At 50.8% G+C, this 21,511-nt stretch overlaps 2 protein-coding genes across 3 annotated transcripts in view; both read left to right on the top strand.

The window, feature by feature from the left end:
• PRDM11 (PR/SET domain 11) overlaps window positions 1-21,511 on the top strand; it is an 87,433-nt gene that overhangs the window by 56,489 nt on the left and 9,433 nt on the right. Inside the window, exons 4-6 of one of the 2 annotated variants that reach the window (XM_023215784.1) lie at window positions 451-518; window positions 15,423-15,610; window positions 20,089-20,715. In XM_023215784.1, coding sequence (XP_023071552.1) covers window positions 451-518; window positions 15,423-15,610; window positions 20,089-20,715 — 883 coding nt within the window. Of the gene's footprint in view, window positions 1-450; window positions 519-15,422; window positions 15,611-20,088; window positions 20,961-21,511 lie in introns of those variants that run through there. The other variant, XM_023215786.1, reaches the window with a different exon arrangement.
• LOC111544928 lies at window positions 8,810-10,485 on the top strand. The gene is given in 3 exon segments (XM_023215787.3): window positions 8,810-8,985; window positions 8,988-9,101; window positions 9,103-10,485. Coding segments are annotated over 3 exon segments (711 nt in total). The 5' UTR covers window positions 8,810-8,844; the 3' UTR covers window positions 9,559-10,485.

Here is a 21,511-nt window from a genome sequence, read left to right as displayed (position 1 = left end):
TCAAATCCCATATGTTCAGTCATCCAGCAGTGGCCTCTGTCTCCCACAGAAACTGTAAAGAGAGAAGGATTGGTTTAGCCTTTGTGGTTGCAAAGCAACGCCAGTGGAAAGGCCCCTTGTCAGCCATGTTGCTGTGTATTCCATCAAGACAGAGGAGAGTGATGGTTCCATCTGCTTCCCATCTCCCAGGAATTCAAAACACCTGTGAAGGGCTTTGTGGGTCTAGGAGAATAGGGTCCCCAGTGTCCCTAGAAGAATGGGAATGGGTGGAGAGAAGGTAGCAGGGATTCTGAACCCAGCCTGCATTTCAGTTCTGTAGCAGTGGTGACATTTCAGGGGGAGGGGGAGGGAGCAGGTGGGGCCAGGCCCTGGGCCCTGGTTGGGAAGGAGCCCAGGGACATGAGAACCCCTCTAGAATGGCCCATCCTAGACTCTTTCTCTTTCTTCCAGATTGTGGACAAGAACAACCGCTATAAGTCCATAGATGGCTCAGACGAGACCAAAGCCAACTGGATGAGGTGAGCCCTGCTCTACTGATGTCCCGGGGGTCTTGCCTGGCCTCTGGAAAGGGGACAAGGGAGTGTGTTGGGCCTATGGGAGCTCCAGTGGTGGAGACTTCTGGAGGCTGCTGTTTGCAGGGTTTGGGATGCATCTAGCTCTGAAGGACTCACCTTTTCCCCTAGGCCTCCATCAGGGGGCTCTAGAGGATGGCGTGTGGCCAGGCTGTTGGGATGCAGGGACCCCTCGGGGTGATCACTAGCCAGTGTGTCTGGAGGACCTGGGCCCCAGGCTTCTGGCAGCGTTCCTAGGGAGGAGGAGGAGAATGCCCCCCACCTAGGACTGTGACACCTTCTCAGAGCAGGCTCCTGCAGTGGTGGTGTGAGAAATCGTCCCAGTGCAGTCCCAGCAGTTGTTTAAACAGCCTCCATGGAAGAAAGGGCTCTGACAAAGTCTTCAGCTCAGTTTTTTGGCAGTGTTGCTGCCTAAGTTTGAGTACTTTGAAGCGTCAGCTTTCCGTTGTTTCCGTGTTTGTGACAGAAGTTTGCACCAGAAGATTCCTTAAATGCCAGCCAGAGGAGGCAGGAGACTGGCCCAGGGTCACCCAGGGATGACTGAACTGAGCCTAGAACCACAGGCCCAGTGTGATGCTGATGGTCTGTGCCGTGTGCAAGGGGCTCTGCCTGGTGGGGTTTGTGGACAGGGGTGGGAGATCTGACCTGCCTTGTTGCCTGCTTGGTGGCTTCTTTCTGGGACCTAGGAGCACTGACTGGGGATTTGGATCTGGGTGGGAGGGGAAGGAAGCCTCAGATGTCTGGAGTCAGGAGCACAGCCACACCATGGACCTGGGCCCTCTGCTGGCATGTGCACAGTTCTGTGACCCGTGGGGCCTCAGGCTGGTGGTGGGATTGTGCTTGGAGAGAGGGCAACTTCCTAAGAAGGAGTGTGCTGTCTCAAACTCGGAGACTTTCTCAGCAAATGAGGAGAAACAGGTTTGAGGCGAGAAATGTGTGATGAGGGCTCCTGTGCCCTTCCTAGTGGCTCCACTGCCCACCTGTACTCCTATCAGAGCGCCCTGAGCGGCTGAACAGCAGTTCACACCTCCCAGAGTACTTTAGCATTTGCCCTCTTATGGGTTGGGGCAGGTGTTCTCATTGCCATTTGGTGGGTCCAGAACAGAGGCTCCAGGGATGAGCGGGCCTCCTGCCTTGCAGTGTGGAGAATAGCACCCACTGCCCCCAACCTCCTTGCACACAGCTGATCAGACACTGCCCTGAAAGTGGCCCCAGGGAGGTGGCTTGACATCCGCGACTGCCTTCTCTTCTCACTGCCACAGGGTCCAGGTCAGCTGAGCACTTACAGTTCATCACCTGTGTACTGAGCACCTAGTTCGAGTCAGACTCTGAACTGGGGTGGATCACCCAGTCCTGCCCCACCACACCCCATGCCCCACCCCCGCTGGCCCTTCCCAGGCTCACACCTCCCACCACAGAGATGACTTTCCAGTGGAGTTGTTGCACCGAGGCACAAATGTGCTGCAGGGGCCCAGGTGAAAGAGGAGGGGTTCGTTGACTTGGGCCTTCAAAGGAGCCAGGATTGTGTCTGGGGACACTGGGGTGTGGTGTCAAGTCAGGCTGTCGGGCGGCTGCACAGTTTGGAACCCCGGCCTGTGCCACTGTGCTGCCTTCCCTGTGGCTGCAGCCTGGCTCCAGGCAAGCAGAGGATAGCATGCATCTGTCCACTTGGGAATCAGGCTTTCTGTGCTGTTACTTTTAAGGCGCCAGGAGATTTGCCCATAGAACTGAATCTGTTCCACTCTTTCGCCCATCTCTGATCCTCCTCCTTGGGGACAAGGCCTTCCCAAAACCCCAAAGAGGGGGGTTATCATCTGAACTAACTTGGCTATCCTCTGGCACCCCACAGATTGTGACTTAATTGGCCTGGGGATGGGCCCTGGGCCTTGGTATTTTAAAAGCTAGTGATTCTGAAGTGCCGCTAGCATTGAGAACCACTGCTCTGTACAGGTCTTCGTGCCACAGTGGTCAAACTGAGGGCAGGACAAGGTCTTGCTCAAGAGCATACAGTCAGGGTAGCAGAATCAGGATTTGAACTCCTTGCTCTGTAACCCTAGGTCAGTGTTCTTCCTGCTTGTGCACAAGGGACCAGGTGAAGTGTGGCTTCCTGGGCCTGGATGGGCACTGGTGAGCAGGGGTTTGGGGGTTTCTGCTACTGCCACTTGCTAGCATGATATCTGTCCTGTTCTGCTCCCAGCCTGTCCTGATTCAAGATGGCATCTGGGTAGTCACAGCTGGTGGGCTCTCATCTTATGACGGCTCAAAGAGCAGGTTGGGGTTGGGGATGCAGTTCGTTGCCATGGAGACACCCCTCCTGTTGGTGTTGGAGGGGAAAGCTGCTGATCCTGGGAATCCTCCTTCCCCTTCATGGCCAGCTTCCGTGGTGTAGCTCTTTCTGATTTGCAGATGCTCTCCCTTGCACTGTCATGGCACTACTTGGGGATGATTGAATGGAATCAGTTAGTTTCTTAACAAAATTAATGGTGGGGGAGGAGGGGAATGGGTACTGTCGTGTTGAGCTTATCTTTATGAAGCCCTATGCTAGGTGATCTGTCTGTGGTGGTTCTCAACCGGGCACTATTTTGTGTCCCGGGGGCATTTGGCAAGGCCTGGAGACATGTTTGGTGGTTGGATGCTATCGGGTAGAAGCCAAAGATGTTGATAAAATCCTGTATTACACAGGACACTCCTTCCCCCCAACAAAAAATTATCTAGCCTCAACTGCCAATAGTGGCAAGATTGAGAAACCTACATTAAGTCCTCCTGACAGCCCTGGGCAGTGACACTAGAATTATCACCCTAGTTTTATGGAGAAGGAGACTGGGTTCACATGAATCCCATGGCTTGGCCCAAGGAGACTCAGTCTCTAGATCCAGGTCTAGTCCCATGTTCCTGCTACCATCTTGGACCGGGTAATGAGGCCTCCAGCCTTCTTCCCATCTTCTGGGCCCTGGTGTTTTGGGTGCATGAGTAGGAAGGTGAGGGCTAAAGGATGTTGGTGCCGCCGGCCTTCCCCTCTTGGTTTCAGAAGGAAACCAAGGAGTGAATGCGCTCTGAGCTTTCCTCCGTACCCTCATGTCCTCTCTTGGGTGGATTTTTTAACCTTTGATCACTAGGTAAAGGGTGACAGAGCCACGATGTGGAGAAATCAAGTTCCAAAGCCAGAGCAGGAGCCAAGTGAAATGGAAGGGCCATGCTATGCCCCTTGCCCAGGGCCTCTGGCTGCTCAGTTGAGGGGGAATCCCAGGTCCCCCTGGTGTCCACCAAAGTGGAACTTGTCTCCCTCAGGACAGTCGTGGGCTTCTCAAATTCTACCAAAAAGCCACAGCAGAAGAAAGCACTCCCATGGGAAGGAAACCTGTTTTCCTGCACATATGCAAAGGTGGGGGCTTGGAGAACTGACTGGGATAGGGAAGGGGTAGGGGAAGAGAGCCACTGGGCAGAATCAGCTTTCTGTGGCCACACCTTAATCATGGCATTGTCACTGCTACATCCCATGGCAGCCCAGTGCAAGTAGTATCCCTGGTTATGTATTCTTCTGAGCCATTCATTCAGCTGTAGGGCTGTAGGTAATACCACTTTATAGAGACAATGGTCTAATCCTAATTTCAATAAGATCCCTTATTACTACCTTTAAGAGATTTTAAGCCCCTTACATCATGATGTTTTTCCCTCCTTAGTAATAACCCTGAAGGGTTGTGGTTATTATTCTGGACAGGGAGAGTATAGTGTGAAAGGTTGAACTTGAACTGCCCTAGCTCTCACAGCTAGTAAGAGCTAAAGCAGGCCCTGAAACCAAGGCCTTCGACTCTGAGTTCAGTGCTCCCTCCCATGTAACGCGTCTCTTCTTTCCACCCTCCCCTCCGAGGAGTAGTGGAAGGGACCTCTCAGTAGGAGGAGGGTGTGGTGGGGGCCAGGTTGCCCCAGATGCCTCCTGGCTCCCCAGCTGGGGGCCAGCAATTAGGAAGGAGGAGGACCACCTGCGTTGACGGTCATTTACCCAATTGTGCTTTGTGGGATATTCAACCCAAGGAATGTGGCACACCTGGCCGAGCGTAAGAGGAAGCCCAAGTTCTCCAAGGAGGAGCTGGACATTCTTGTCACAGAGGTGACTCATCACGAAGCAGTGCTCTTTGGGAGGGAGACCATGCGGCTGTCCCATGCTGACAGGGACAAGATTTGGGAAGGCATAGCCCGGAAAATCACCTCCGTCAGCCAGGTGCCCCGCTCCGTCAAGGACATTAAGCACAGATGGGATGACATGAAACGGAGGACCAAGGACAAGCTGGCCTTCATGCAGCAGTCCCTGTCAGGCCCTGGGGCTGGGGGCCGGGCCCCCACCATCGTGCTCACGGCCCACGAGAGGGCCATCGAGTCGGCGCTGCTCACGGCCCATGCAGGGTGTGGCTTCCCCAGGGCGGAACTGGATGGCACCGACAGCCCTTCGACCAGCTGTGAGTATCACCAGTCCCCCTCCGCCCAGCCGGCCGCCTGCCCCCCAGCCAACACTCCACAGTCTCCCACCAACTTTCCTTCTGGTTCTCTCCTGTCCCTCTCTGTCCAGCCCACTCTTTCCATCCTCCCCTCCTTCCTCCACTCATCTCCTCTCCATGCCTTTTTGTGCATTCATTCTAGAATATTTACTGAGCATCTCTGTGCCAGAGCCGTGCTAGGAGCTGGGAAGATAGCTGTGTGTAAACCCCACACAGGCCCTGCTCTTGGGGAGACCGTGGACTCCTAGGAATAAACCAACCTTAAATAATTGCACGAGTAAACTGGTAACAAAGGGATGAAGGACACAGGAGTCCAGGAGGTCCTGAGAGCAGGGCCGACTTCATGAGCATGCAACCTGAACAGTCTCAGGGGCCACGGGGTTTCAGGCTCTGCTGTCGCCATCTGGACATTCTTCATAGTTTTTGAGCCAGGGACCCACGTTTTCATTTTGCATTTGACCCGGCGGGTAACGTAGCAGCTCTGTCTGAGAGTTAAGGAGTGGGGAAAACTGGCGCCACTGGGGGCTGGGGAAGGCTCCCTTGAAAAGTCCAGTGGCTGGGATGTGAAGGGTAAGAGTTAACCAGGCCAGGCAGCAGCGTGGGGCGCGGAGAAGGGGAGGGGAGGTGCACAGGCAGAGAACAGCATGTACGAGGCCCCGCATCAGGAAGGCGCTTGGCACGTTCCATGAACAGTGAGAAGCCAGGAAAGCCCAAGTGTAGCAGCGCGGGGGAGGGGGCTGGAGACGAGGCAGCCAAGCTGTGAAGGCCTGGGCTGTGGAAAGATCAGTTCCTTTCTGTGTCTGGTCCTGACTGCTTTGTTCCTCTATTATTCTCCTTACTCCCTGCCTGAGCCACGCTGCCTGCCCCCCCTTCTCTGTGTGCTGCCTCTCTCTGCCTGCCCTACGGCTGCCTCTCAGCTCCCTCTCCATCCTCCTGGCTGCTCCCCTACCGGCTCCCCACCCCTCTTCTCCCTCTGTACTTGTCCCTGCCTTTCCTCTCTACTTCCTGTGTCTCACATGCACTTTGAAGCCAGGGCCCCAGCGGCTGAGGCGGGTGTCCCTTAGGGCTGGAGTTCTAGTTGGGGCTCAGCAGAAGGGGGAGTACTCGAGGCCTCTGCAGGGGCTGCACCCCTTTCCACTTCTGCACATCCCCATCCCTGGCCAGCTGCAGTCCCCACTAGAGGCCATCTGCCTGACCGGCTGGTGAGTGGTGGGAGCCAGGCAGCAGAGGCCCCAGGGAAGCGGCCGTGGCTCAGCCCGTGGGAAGGTGCTTCGCAAAGACTCCCTTGCGCCTCCCCTTCCCGGGCCCCCTGCCATCGGGATCCGCTCGCTTCCTGTTTGGCTGGGGCTCCTGACAGGTGGTGGTTCACAGAGTCAGATGTTTAGGACTGGAAAAGAACATGGAGACCATTTAGTTCAACTTCCTTGCAATGCAGAAAGTAAGCTCTAAAAACCAAGGTGGCCCCAAGCTCGATTCAGAAGCAGGACTTGAACCCGGGTGTACTGGCTTCCTGTGAATCAGCGTTTTCCTAAGTCTTAAGAGGATTCTACCCCGTGATAAGAATAAATGGGGGGTCAGCATCTAGTAAAGCCTGTTCCCTGCATCCTGCTCCGCTCACCCCTCCATCTCCCTGAAACTGAATGTAGTAAGGCCACCAAAGGTTACCTGGGCTGACAGGAAGCCCGAGTGTGCCATCGGGCAGAGCCTGCTTGACCCCACGGCAGGCTCACAGCCTTCCCTTTCCCGGCAGTGGCCAGCTGCGGCAGCACTCGGCCAGGGGCTTTGCAGAACGGGGACCTGGGAGGGAGGGAGCAGCATCACCTCGCCAGGCCACACTCCTTCCAACACTGGCCATGTTAGACAGGTCTCTGGGATCTCGGGATGGCTGCTGTCCCACTAAGCACTGCCAAGAGACACAGGGCTCCTACCAAGGTGGCCTAAGTGAGCCCCCAGGACCCCTGGGAGGTATGAGGTAACTGTAGGATAAACCTATCTGTCCTCCCCGTCACCTTCCTGGGGGGTGGTTCTGAGTTGAGCCCTCAGATCCAGGCAGGGAGGGCTTGCCTGTCAGTAGAGTCAGTCCATACATTATTTATTCCTGCCACAGGGATTAGCCCATACCCTTGGTCACTAGAAAGCAGGACCCACATGTGCAGACGCTGGGCCCCCCTCCCTGTGTCCAGCTGCAAGGAGCAGTCTGTCCAATGGCCCCTGTGTGGTCAGATGCTCCTGGGGGGGAGCACGATGTGACTGAACTGGAAGCCTGCCTTGGGGGACAGGGGGACAGCAGGGCTGGTTGCAGAGGTAGCTGTCCTGCTCTGCACTGTCCTGCCGGTTTCTTCAGCCTGTCAGCATCCGCTGTGGTGATTCAAAGGTGCAGATTCCATATTAGTAGTCTTTTATCCCTCGCCTCCCTCCCACTCTTCCCCCCAAGTCCCCAAAGTCCTTTGTATCATTCTTACGCCTTTGCGTCATATGGTGCAGTGTATACTGCTTGGGTGATGGGTGCACCAAAATCTCACAAGTCACCACTAAAGAACGTCCTCATGTAACAAAATATCACCTGTACCCCAATAATTTATGGAAAAAAAAGGGTGCAGGTTCCAGCAAGGCCACAAGATGGCCCCAAGCAATGCAGACGTGGCCTCAGAGAGGGTGGCACTCAGAGGGCCGAAAGCATCATAGTACCTTTGGGCAGGTGCCGCTCCTTCAGTGTTGCAGAGCACCTTCATGTTTGTCATCTTGTTTATGACTCTTCTTAGCAACCCAGTAAGGTAGCCAAGCCGTTGGACATGTAAACAGGGCAGTTGTTATCATTGCAGAAAGTGAGTTGCAGAGAGATGAAGTGACTGCTGAGGTCAGGAGCTGCTGGGTTGGCACACAGCCGCTGGGCTGCGGTCTCCAAGTCCCCTGGCCTGGGCTCTTTCCCACTAGAATAGAGCTGTTCCGTGAGAGGAAGAGGAACTTCCCCCCAGGGGTGCTGGGCCCACACACCTCAGGGATTTGGGGAACAGTGATTTCTCTCTGGGTGGGGGTCAAACTAGACTGCAGGGTGGCAGGGCAGGGGGATACTCAGGTGTTTTTCAGGGGCAGGGCCAACCCCTAGGCCTCCCTCCTTCTCCCTTTTGTAACCATTTTTCCATCTTTGTTTCTGTCCCCCAAGATGATGAAGATGAGGAGGCGCCTGGGCCCTCAAGGCAGCCTCTTCGGGTGCCTCTGCAGCAGTCTCCGGAGGAAGAGGCCCACCTGGCCAGACCCGCCCTGCTCCGTTCATCCTCCTCCTCAGACCAGTCTGAGACGGTGGGCCCCAAGCCAGAGGCCCTGCCCCATCCCTCACCCCAGGCCCAGGCTGCCTGCAGGACCCCTCGGCCGCACCCCAGCCCACCCACCACGGGCCTTGACTGGCAGCTCCTCCACGTCCATGCCCAGCAGACCGAGGTGTTCCGGCAGTTCTGCCAGGAGCTGGTGACCGTGCACCAGGACATGGCCAACAGCATGCACGTCATCGGCCAGGCCATGGCCGAGCTGACCAGCCGCGTTGGTCAGATGTGCCAGACGCTGACAGAGATCCGGGATGGGGTTCAGGCATCTCAGCGTGGGCCAGAAGGGGCAGCTCCTATGGGCTCCACTCCCCAGGCCACCCAGGCCCAAGCCCCCCTGCCAGAGCCCCCGCCAGCTTCCCCAGCATCAGCCCCCACAAGGACTACCAGGTCTCGGAAGAGAAAGCACAATTTCTAACCCAGCTAGTCTGCACTAGGAGGAAGAGCCATGGAGGAGGGATGTCTGGCCTCACAACAGGGGCCAGTCTCTCGTGTCCAGGAACAGGATCAATGACCCTTGTAGGACATTGGGGGCGCTGTCACCTCCTCACCGAGCGCAGGTCGCTGCCCTGTGCTCTAACAGAGCATGTATTCAGCCCCACACACCCTCATCTTTGGCGGATGCTGAAGATGCAAGAAAAGCCACCTGCTTGATGCTTGCTTGGCCTGGAGATCGTTCTCCTCTTGGTCTGTGTCCTGTGGCAGCAGGCCTTGCAGGGAAGGGGGGTGCAACAGTGGGGAGCATCTGAATGAAATCCCGCTTTCCAACCTTGGGGCTGCTGTATCGGCCTCCCACACGTGATCTCCCAGGCCCTGATGCTGCTGCTTTTGAAGGGGTTGAGGCCTGAAGGGCAGGTTGAGTCAGTCCTTCAGGGAGGGGTCTGCCCTCCCTTGCCCTGGGGTGGTGCCCGCCTTGGCCCTCCGCTTGCCCTTGTGCGCGTGCTCAGCTGCTGTGCTTGCCTTTTTTGGAGTAGGGAGAAGAATGGGATGATGTCGGAGGAGGGAAAAGACTGTCTTGCGTTCACAGAGAGCACTTTATGCTTTTCCTCGCCCTTGCAGAGGGGTGGTCTCAGTGGGGGCTCAGGACAGTCAGCTCGAGGCAGCCAAGTCAGGTATTATTTTGATCATTTTTATCATCATCATCTGTGTAAGACAAATGACACAGCCAGTTAGTGAGAGGGCCAGGACTGGAAGCCAGGGTGTCAGTTTTCCCAGCTCCTTTGTCAGAGGCCAGATCTGGAGTAGTGGGAAGGGGGCGGGGGGCGGGCCTTGCCCCTTGCCAGGCCTGTGCCTCCTGTATCTCTGCTCCTGCCTCAGCTGTCCTGGGTGGAGGTAGGAGGCACCTAGCATTTAGCAGGTGATTCTCCCACCCTGCCCTGGCCCTATGGCTCATAGCCAGTGGCTGGGAGAGGCAGGGCCAGATCTCAGGAGCGGAGGGCAACCTCTTCCCTGGCTTCTGAAAGAATCCAGAGCCCAGTAGGGCTCATGTCCCATTCCAGGTTCCAGCATGCCTTGCCTCTGCTTGCTCGGGCTGCCTATGCACTAGCTACACACACCTCTAGCTTCATGTTTCGTATTGGAGTGTGGGGAGAAAACTGGGTTCTTAGCATTAGAGAGGGAAGTGGCAGGTGGCAGATACAAGCTTAGCTCTGACCTGGGTGCAGCTCAGCTGTGTGTCCTTTTTTTCCCCTGACCTGAAGCTGACCCCAGCAGAAGTCCCACAGTCAACCCCTCCACCCAACAACCCCCCACCCTCCCATGCTGCCCCCAGCCATAGTAGGAGCTGGGAGGATTGCAGCACCCAGTGCCTTCCAAGGCCGTTCCTGGAGTGCTGCTTGTAAACCCAAGCCAAGCTTTGTCCCACATAGGGAGAATGGAAGGTGACTGCAATGTCCCTGTGCCTTTGGCTCCATCTCCCTATTCTGTGGTTTTTTGGGGGTTCCTGCTTCCCTCAAACTGAACACTCTCCTGTCCAACAGCCCGATGGCTTAATTATTGCCTGGAATTGCCCGGCCTCCTATGCTGGAATCAAAGATTGCCTTCCGAAGTATTTTTGTTAAGATGGCAATAAAAAGAAATCGATCTCACTCTTTGAACACACCCAGTGTCCAGGATCTTTCTTTGGTGTGTATTCTCTTTCTTCGTTTCCTGTGAAAACCTCAAGGTCCCCAAAGCAGGGGTTAGATGATTAAGGAAAAGCATGTTGGTGAGAAGGGCTTGAGTGCCCCTTGATTTCTCTGATTCTATAAACTGCCAGATTCCCTGTATCCAGCACCATGCCAGGCCCTCGGAGGAAAGGAAGGGCTTGCATAGGCTTAAGGGATGGAGCATCCATGCACAAAACCACTCAGTTATATTTCATTTCTCTGCTCTTCAAAAGTGAGGTGTTGCTAAGTCAATTTTACCTTTTGTTTGCTAAAAGTAAGCGAGACGTTCTGGTAAAACAATTACCGTTTCGGACAGGAGGCTCTAGAGGGGTCAGGGGTTGTCCATGTGCCAGTGCACACTTTAGGGGCCCCCTGAAGCATGACCCTCCCCACCAATCCAGGTGTCTGTGTGTCTGGCACTGGCAAGGCTCTGCCCACCTAGATCTGAGGCTTCTCAAAGTAACCAAAGCTGGCTCCTCTGCTAAGAGGAAGCCTCCTCACCTGTGCATTGCCCTGGCTTAATGCCAGTCCCAGAGAGCTTCTCTCAGGCAGGAAATCCCCAAGTCTTGCCCACAGATCCCCTTTCTAGAAGGTTCTAACCTACCTTTAGCCTCTTGAAATCCAGGCCATCCTCCGCAGTTCTTGGTCAAAAAGCATGACCATAGAAATGGAGGACTACCCAATTTTCAAGAGATGCAAAGATGCCATGAAACCATTCCCAGGGCCTTCTCTCCCAATGTCAATGTATGAAGCAGTGACTGGCTGGCTGCTCTCTCTGTTCCTGGGGAGGGAAGGGGCCGAATTGGAAGCTGTAAAACTGAAATGGAAGTCAGAGCAAAAGGGACAGGGAGGACTTGTCAAATTGGGATGGAAAAGATTTTCAGTTTCTGTTTCTTGGCTTCAGTGGGGTTTGTGGGGCTAGCACATTAAAACAGGGAGAGGAAACTTGGATGAGAGACAGAAATGAATTGGAAGAGGGAGGCCTCTAGCCATGACCAGGTGGATGTGTGACCCAAAGCCCCTCCTATCCCAGAGACCTATGCATGTGAGAACACTGAGCCCAGCCTCTTCTCGGTCAGTCTTTTTCTAGTTCTGCCTCCCTAATTGGGGCAGCTTCCTTTCTATTGAAGATACCCATTAAGCAATAGTGTCTGAGCCTGGCCTAGTCGATTCCCTCCAGCAAAATGGATGCCCTGTGTTATGTTCTCTTTTGCGTTGGAACCAATAGTCATGTCCTAGTCAGCTAGAAAATATGATGCACTTGATAAGACACAGTGGGTGAGGTCTGAGAACCGTTGTCTTAGTACTTACCTATCCAGTCCCCAAGGTCAGCGGGGAGGTTGGAATAAAAACAATCCAGGATCATCATGACAGGTTTAGTCCAGAGCTCTCCACCGCCATCAGCAGCACCACCACCTTCCCCTTGATTGCTCCAAAGGTCCCAAATTCTGTGGGTTGGAGTTGAAATGCCTCAATAAGTGCTAGCATTTGCAGAACAGCCTCAGCCAGGCATTCTCTGTGCCTTCTCTCAAGAGGTAGTGACCTGGTAACTCCTCAAACCTCCTTGCAAAGAGCTGCTCAGCCACGATGGATAGATTTTGCACCTCCTGGTAGCCTTCCACTCCTTGGGGAGGGCTTCTGCTTTCCGCGGCCATGTAATGAATGGAGCAGGCATAGTTCTTCATAAAGGGGCTGTTGTGAATGGGAACAGAAGGGTTCTGGGGAGTGGTTCAAGCCAGCAGGTGTTAAGGCAAAACACTTAAAAGCAGGAGATCTAATTAGAGGTAACAGGTTTGGGGACCTAGCTGGCTCCATTTAGCTTTTACAATTAACAGCTTGTCAGGGGAATGGGTTGTGATTCACCAAGAGTTGTCATATATATCATAGTTCAAATGCTAAGTTTTGGAACAACCAAATACAACAAAATCTAAATAAGTGTTGATCTGCCTTTGAAAATACTTTGTGATTTATACAATGCCTTGAGGTTAGCTTTCCAAATAATTGATTCTTGATGGATAGAAAAAGACCAGAAGATGGAAAGAGAAATTGACTTGAGTCTTTCTAAACCTTTTGACACACCCTAGAAGTTGCTCTTTTGAATAAATAAATCCATGATAGGAATGTATTTCTCCTCTAGCTTTTTCTCTTGAAGTTGACTGTCAGAGAAATAATTCTAGCTTTTAGAGCTTGGTGGTTGTTTAGAAACTGGAAGAAAAAAAAGGAGAAGACAGTATTCTCCAATCCTGGTGCTCTGTGATTCAAGTGAGTCTTGTGAGAAAAAGATGAATGAATGGTTTTCCTTTCCATTCAGGAAAGGAGCAGGAAAGTTTGGAATGACTTCTATTCTGTGCTAACTGCAAGGTTGATTATTTTTGGATGTCAAATCCTAGACTCTCACTAAATTGGGGACTGGAAATATTTTGCATATTCAGAAGAAATCTCAGCTATGGAGAAAAGTCTGACTCACAGTTGTAGAATTGAGATCGGGAATTATTAATTTGGAGCAACTTCTGTCAGCCAGGAGGGTCTCTTTTCCTTTCTCTTATGTCCTTTGTTAATAACATCATGGCTGGATGCATGGAAATCACCGTGTGGTCTTCACTACTCAGAGATAGCGATGCTTATATCCGATGCTGATAAGAACACCGATGTGTTGGGGCTAACAGAGAACACAGACCTAGGACAAGATGCAAATTCTGGGGGATCTAAGCACTGTAAATCCTGCAAGTTCTACACCTCCATGATGAAGCCTGTGACTTACTTCTCTCAAAAGGTTGAAGCAGCCAAAGCCAACATTTGCTCTCCCATCTGCCTTGGTCTTACGCCTTTTGAGGTCTTGCAGCATCCTGTTGCCAGAATGGATTGTTCCCTGGACTCCAGTGATCCTCCTTGGAAGGCAACAGCCTCCTCCCAGGCTCTCCAGATGAGAAAGGCAGGATATAGATGAGGGGCAGCTGGTGCCATCCCTGGGACCTCTGGAATGTAGATTCTCCATGCTGCTAGCTGCCACCACTGTCACCTCATCCTGGAATTGGCATTCATATATTTCTTTTCTTTGTGTGTGTGTCAGAGGTGAGGTGGGTGACAGTAATAGTTGCTTATTGAGAGAAACTTTGAAAGTATGCAAAATTACAAAGATGATCCACCTATAAGGGGTTGTCACTGTTAAAATATTGGTATATTTCCTTCAAGTTGTTTACTGGGGCTTGTTTTTAAAGCATTATTGGAACCATAGTCTAAATACTTCCAGTCCTATTGTTCTTACACTATCTTATTTCAACACCATCTTTCCATGTCATAAAAGATTTTTTGAAAACATTTTTCTATAGATGAGTAGTATTCCATTGTATAAATGTAGCATGATTTATGAAATCATTTCTCTAGTAAAAGATTTTTTGAAAACATTTTTCTATAGATGAGTAGCATCCCATTGTATAAATGTAGCATCATTTATGAAATCATTTCTCTAGTATTAGACATTTAAATGTTTTGCCTTTGTACTACTATACACAATGATACAAGTCACCATAGTGGTATGCCAGGTTTGCATACTTCATCCGTAAATGTTTCTTGAGCCATGTTGCCACATTGTTTCCTAAAGGGTTACACCTGTTACTTCTGCGTCATCAGTACAGGAGACACCTTTCTTACCACCTTTACCAACAGAGATATTATCATCTTTTAGAAATCTGTGCCAATGAGACAATGTGCTATGCTGTGTTTCTTTTATTAGTGATGCTGAATACTTTTCATTTGTTTATTATCCACTTGAATTATTCTGTGAATTTTTGTTTCCCCTGGACTTTTCCAGATATAATTCATCAGGCTACACCAGTCAGATGGACTTTGATTATTGTCCCTGGTTTATGAGACAAACCATCACATAAAGAAATAAGTTTATTTTTTATTACAAATTTCCTAGATGCTTGTGTAGCTCAGAACCCTAAAACACCAACTAATTTCCTCTTGCGTTCTGATCTGTACACTTTCTCTCCTCAGCAGGTGTTCCCTCATCTCACCTTTTGGAGGTGGGTAGGGCGGTGGGCTGGATGTTGCAAATGTTGTTTCAGTGAGAATGGGCGAGGGCCATAGATTCTGAGGGTCTGACAGAACTTTAAAGGTTTTCTGGTCATTGCCAAGTTGGTGCTTTACATGCCCACATGGGAACCGTGAATTACAGTGGGAAACGTGCATAGGACTCAAAGCTTCATCCCCCATTTATTAGCTATGTGACTTTGGGCAAGTCGCTTGGCCTCTCTGAGCCTCAGTCTCCTTATCTTAAAATCATTTAGTAAGATTAACCAGTGGTTGTCAACCTTCTGTAGTCTCTTATTTACCTTCCTCCTCTGTCCCCACTGGAGCCCCCATTTTTTAAAGATTTTGATCTTTAGCATTTATTAATTGATCTGTTGGACACCTTGTCACATGGGCTATTTGAGCTAGGCTTTGGGAAATACTGGAAACAGTTGAAAGACCCCAGCCTTACCACCATCAGAGGCCTGTGGGTATCTGGGAACCCCTGTGGTTAAAAGTTAGTGAAGAGTAGAAGAGATGACCTTTCAGTTTTTCAATCACCTATAATGTCTAGTTGATATATTTTCCATATGCTGTGAGGCAGGCAGGGCAGGTGTCATATCTAGTCTCAGAAAACAGAGATTCTTAGAGGTTTGGAGACGTGCTTGAGGTCCCACAACACAGTGACATTGGGACAGGGATGGGTTCTGGCCAGTGCTACTTCTCCGGACAGGGCAGCTGCTCTGCCGATGTTCACACAGGCCCACATGCCTGTGGACTTTTAACCATCCACACTTGCCCAGCACTGGGCCGGCACCAGCGGGCACTCAACAAAGGGTGGCCCATGCGTTCTCACCTGTCTCCCCTCCCCACCAGGTACGTGGTCATCTCTCGGGAGGAGAGGGAGCAGAACCTGTTGGCGTTCCAGCACAGTGAGCGCATCTACTTCCGGGCATGCAGGGACATCCGGCCTGGGGAGTGGCTGCGGGTCTGGTACAGCGAGGACTACATGAAGCGCCTGCACAGCATGTCCCAGGAAACCATCCACCGCAACCTGGCCAGAGGTGAGTGCCACACTCCACGCGGACTGTGCCCACCACTGAGCCCCACGGGAGACCTGGATAGCTTCTTTTGGAGCTTCCTGAGAAAACCAATGGGAAATACAGTTCCCAGCAATGGGAAGACCCAGAGTAATTTGGGGGAACAGATGGTTGAGGTCTGAGCAGCAGCTCTGGGCCAGGCAGGGGCCACCCCAGCATGTTCTCTTTCCCTATGGTCTCAGAAATCCTTACCACACACATTTCAGAGTATCCATGACAGAGACAAGCCCCCAAAGCCAAGCAAATGTGTTTTATCAAAATATACCCTATTTCCCCAACTCCAGTAGATGAAAAGATGTTACACACTGCTACTGCCTCAATAATGATCACAGTAACAGGTAGCATTTACTAAATACTCATTATGTGAAATACTGACAACAGTTCAAGGACCCCACTCTACCACCATCAGAGGCTTGTTCGGTATCTGGGAACCCCTGTGGTTAGAAGTTAGTGAAGAGTAGAAGAGATGACCTTTCAGTTACCTACAATATCTGGTGTTGATATATTTTCCATAACCTGTGAGCAGATTTTCTGCATGTTCCCATGTAATCATCATAGCAGCCGTCCCTACCCTGTCAGTGTACCCTGAGAATTAGATGGAGTCATGGACATGTGGCCTTTAGGACGATGCCCGCCTCCATCATCAGAAGTCCTCAGCTATAAACTTTTAATACTCATGATCCCATGTGGATTCTTTTACCCATCTTACAGATGTGCAAACCGAATATCAAATGAATACAGTGATTCATCCAGGGTCACCTGGCTAGGAAGGACAGAACTAGGTTTCTAATCCATATCAGTCTGACTTCAAGGTCTAAGTTCTGACCTCCAGTGTTACCTGGTGTCCCAGAAAAAACCTGTCCCCTCCTTGGTTCCTCCTGGTGTCTCTACTGCAGTGCTAATGAGATGAGGTGAAAGAACAATCTCTATCAAAAGAAGAAGGTTGGCAGGAGGTGGGAGGGTGACTTAGGTGTGGGAAGCCGGGTGGGTTGGGTGTCCATTCAGAAGCAGTTTTACTGCTTCTGAGCGTAAGAAGGGAGTTTAACTACTCTCAGCCTCTAGTCCTTTACCCTTTTATTCCATCCTCATCCTGCCCAGGGTAGACTGGTGAGTCCAGGCCCTTCTTTCAAGGGTTTTTTTTTTTTACACTAAAACCACACATCCAAATACCTAGAGTCTATCTGGTGCCAGGAACCAAGGCTGTTCCCAAGCCTCACTGTATCGTGTTCCTGACCAACTTACTAATTGGAAATAAATCTTCACTTGGAATATGAGGGGAGAAGAAGAACAGGGGGTGGGAGTGACCTATTCAAACTAAGCTGTCTTTAAAAGCAAAACAGAACAAAACAAACTATGGACATTGAGTGCACAGCTGCTGCCTGACTTGGTAAAAGGTATCTGGAGATGATGGGCAGTAAAAGGAGACCCCATAAACATACTCATTTCTTGTCTTCTTTGGATCTCAGGGTTGGGCACATGTTGGTTTCACTTGGCAAGGCGTGCTTCCATGATGAGGCTGCAGTGGTTTCCTTGTGACCTCTGGAGATGCCTCATGTAAAAGTGCCTAATACATATTAGGGACTCAATAAGTCTTTGTTGAATGGATGAAAGAAGAAATGAATGAAGACAGCCAAGAAGCTTCCCAAAGAATCATACCACTAGAAGAAAAGAAAACCCAGAGAAATCATATCTGAGAACACAGATTTCGTCCCTTAGTCATAACCTTCTTGCGTTCTTCTGGATTTGCGATGTCCTTTTCTTCCCCCAGTGGTCTTCTCCAGAGCACCTGAAGCTGCATCATCCTCATGAGCCCCAAGACCACAGGGGACTGCTCAGAGAAGGGTGTGAGCTTTCTGGAGTGGTTCAAATGAGGTGTGTCAGACAGACTTGAAAGGAGATACACCGAGACATATGAAGATACAGGAGGGAAGAGGGTCTATTCCTGGTCAGGCTGAGCAGTAGGAAATAGGAAGGAAATTGAAAGCTACAGTGGGGCAGTTCCACAGCTGTGGGTGATCCTGAAGCCCTTGGGAATGGTCATGGAGCTCAGTGGCTTTTAAATGTGTGCCTTTGTAGCCTGTAACTTCAGCGGACTCCGGGTACTTTTAGTGGTGTCCCAGATTGGTGTGCCAGTGCTGCTCCGAAAGGGAGATCCCCTATGCCCAATCACTCATGGTCTTACATAGAAGGCGGTTTCTTTGTAACTGGAGGTTGGCACCCTGATGGAGGCCAGAGCATGAATTATTCATTCTTATTAAGTAGGGATATTATTGGTTGTTGCCAGAAGTCTTCCTGAAGAGAGTGTAAACTATTCCTTTGTGGTTATTCCTTTTATGAATAGATTGCATCTAAAGCTCGCATTCAAACAATTTATATGATTTGACCTTTGACTCATTAATTTACTTTGAGGTTTCCTTTGTTTCTGTTTTCTATATTGTACGGAGGCTTTGGAAGCAATTTCATGATGCTTAAAGGTTTCTTTTGGCCCATAGATGTTTCTTGAAGCCTTAAGTCCACAGAGATCTCCTGCTCATACTAAGAAATTTGAACAACGTTGTTTTCAAACAATGATGAGGAATCTCTGGCGATCTGTAGGCTTGACTTCTCGATGTCCTCAGCTGTTTGCTGCCTGATTGTCCCATGACAAAAGGCAAACATGGGTCTTGTTTTTAGAGATTTTCAATGGGCAAGTGCTGCATCTGATCTGTAAGACATACAGGTTGCATTTTCAAGTTATCTCCATCTCTCCCCTTTCTGCAGCTCAGCTGGTATAGAAGTGCAGGCTGTGGGGAGCTGCTGAATTCCAGAAGTCTTGGAGATAAAGTTGTTCCTTAAGTATTCATGTGAGGACAGAAAAGGTGCATCCTGAATAGATAACTTCCTTTTGTGCTGTAACCTAAAGGAAACCTGGAGTCAAACATGTGGCAGGGCACAGCACCCGTGCCAGCTACGGGAAACCAGGCATGGAACATCTGGACTGCTTTTGGCAAACCCTTGACCTTCACTCAGAAGCCTTTGGCAAATGGAGCCATCAGAAGCCTAAGTACAGCTTAGTTCAAGTCATTGTTCAGTGGCACATCACCCAGGGCCCCTGCATCTGGTCTAGGAAACCTTTGAGATTTCTGAGTTCCATGGGCTACTTTCAGGACCCTCTAAGGGCTGAAGAGATTCCTCTGCCTTTTTAGCATCTCTCACCAGGAAGCATCAGCACTTCTGTAGCAGTTTATGAAACTATGTTGGTAATTTTAAAGAATCACGCTAGCTGGGTGCCATGGCTCATGCCTGTAATCCCAGCACTTTGGGAGGCCAAGGTGGGCAGATCGCTTGAGCCTAGGAGTTTGAGACCAGCCTGGGCAACATGGCAAAACCCTATATCCACAAAAAATACAAAACTTAGGGTGTGATGGTGTGCGTCTGTAGTCCCAGCTACTTGGGAGGCTGAGGTGGGAGGACCACTTGAACCTGGAAGGTGGAGGCTGCGTGAGCACCACTGCACTTCAGCCTGGACAACAGAGTGAGTCTCTGTCCCAAAAAATAAAATTAAAAACAAGGAATCAGTCTAAAATAACTTATGGTTGAGGAGCTCACCAAAGTATTTGAAACAATTGAAAGTAATTCAAAGTGAATTGAAGTAATTCACATGATAGAAAGAAATAGGCAAGGAAACGTCCTTTGAATTGCCAAGTAAGGAGACACAGCTATATTTCCAGACTTCTTTGGGTCATTGTGGATACCTTGTCCTTTATCTTGTCAGAGGCTGCCATGTTGGAGCCCTCAGCGCCATAGGTCTCCTTGTCTTCCCCTTTTCTCTGCCCTTAGTCGTCAGTGAGAACCACAGAAGTTCAGATCATGCTTTCTCACATGTTCCTAGTCTGCTGATTGCTGGGAGAATTAGAAAGGACAGTTGCCAAAGGATGGACTTCGCCTTAAGTGGGCTGTCTCCATAGCAACGAAGGAGGAGGAAGGAGTGAGGCCTATGGTGTTTCACGTGTACCTTTTACCAAGTCGAAGCAGCCATCTTGTCATTGCTAGGGCTGAGGGGAAGCTGCAAAGGTTGGGGGAGTTGATACTCACTTGGCTCTGAGGTATGTTCCCACCACCCAGTGTGATTAAGTGGGATGTTGCCTTCTAGGGTCACAGGAAAGAATGTTCAATTACTCTCCCCTGTAGATTTCTCTTAACTTATAACCGTAGAGCTTGTAGACGTGAAGCTTCTTGGAAACTGTCTCTTTATAAAAGGTCTTTCCACTGTTTAGGTCCTATGAGTCTAGTTCTGATGGTCCACTGAGTGATTCATATCTCCCCTTTGCAACACCTGCCACACAAGTCCAGATGTAGAGGGATGTGTCAGGTGACCTAACAGGAGGCCTGCTTTGTTTTCTGTTGGTTTCTCCAATTTGGGGGTTTTCCCCACTTCCTTACACCCTGGTTTTCCTTCCTAGGAGAGAAGAGGTTGCAGAGGGAGAAGTCTGAGCAGGCTCTGGATAACCCAGAAGACCTGAGGGGTCCCATTCATCTCCCTGTGCTGAGACAGGGCAAAAGTCCCTACAAGCGTGGCTTTGATGAGGGGGACGTACACCCCCAAGCCAAGAAGAAGAAAATTGACCTGATTTTCAAGGATGTTCTGGAGGCCTCACTGGAATCTGCAAAGGTGGAAGCCCACCAGTTGGCCCTGAGCACCTCACTGGTCATCAGGAAAGTCCCCAAGTACCAGGATGATGCCTACAGTCGGTGTGCAACAACCATGACCCATGGTGTGCAGAATATAGGCCGGACCCAGGGGGAGGGGGACCGGAAGGTCCCCCAGGGGGTGTCCAAGGAGCCAGGCCAATTGGAGGATGAAGAAGAGGAGCCTTCATCATTCAAGGCCGACAGTCCTGCCGAGGCCTCCCTTGCATCTGACCCTCATGAACTTCCCACCACCTCTTTTTGCCCTAACTGTATTCGCCTAAAGAAGAAGGTTCGGGAGCTTCAGGCAGAATTAGACATGCTGAAGTCTGGGAAACTTCCTGAGCCCCCCGTATTGCCACCACAGGTACTGGAGCTCCCAGAGTTCTCGGACCCTGCAGGTAAGTTGGTTTGGATGAGATTATTGTCAGAGGGCAGAGCACGCAGTGGGCTGTGTGGAGGGTAGCCTAAAGCTCTCTGTGGAAACCACCTTCTGGGAGACCTGAGGAGTGTAACATGGAGGCAGCTACCTCCATGGGTGGGAGCCCAGGTCCTCAGTGTCTCTGGCAGGCCCATCGGCAGCTCTGCCAGGTACTCTGTGTGTTGCCCTTGTATCCTCCTTGTCAATAAAGGAAGTTCCGCTGCAGATGGGGTGTGTGCTGTGTTCTTGACCCGTTGCCTTTCTCTGCTGGTCCTACTGGTGTCTTACCCCAAAGCCCAATTTCTAAACCCAGTCATTCTCTCTCCCCAGTCCCAAGCAGGGTGTCCCACTGGAGAGATCTCATGGCTTCCCTAACTTAGTCCAGGAACACAACCTTGTTATTCTCTTCCTGAATTTCTGTCCTGCCACACATGTTCCCCAGCCTGGAGTTCTAGAAGGATGGAGAGTGAGGGGATCCAGGCCATTCGCCTGCATGGCTTTTCCCTATTCTGTTGGCTACCTGGATCTCTAGAGTTGGTTGACAACTATGGAGGTTTTCCAGTTCATATCTGCAGCTGAGGGAGACTGTTTACATAGCACTTACTCTTTTAACCACATCCCTTAGCTCAGAATGAGGTGTTTCTTGTATTTAAAGCATGCATCTGAACTAAACTGCATTTTGATCCTGAAATCACTTGGGGCCATATCCAAGCTACTTTTTTGTTCACATTAATGAAGGGCAAATGAATCCCAAGTTCTTGTATAACTTTGGAATG

The sequence above is a fragment of the Piliocolobus tephrosceles genome, chromosome 13 (genome assembly GCF_002776525.5).
Source record: "Piliocolobus tephrosceles isolate RC106 chromosome 13, ASM277652v3, whole genome shotgun sequence".
NCBI classification, from domain to species: Eukaryota; Metazoa; Chordata; class Mammalia; order Primates; family Cercopithecidae; genus Piliocolobus; species Piliocolobus tephrosceles.
This window is presented reverse-complemented; position numbering and strand designations above follow the sequence as displayed.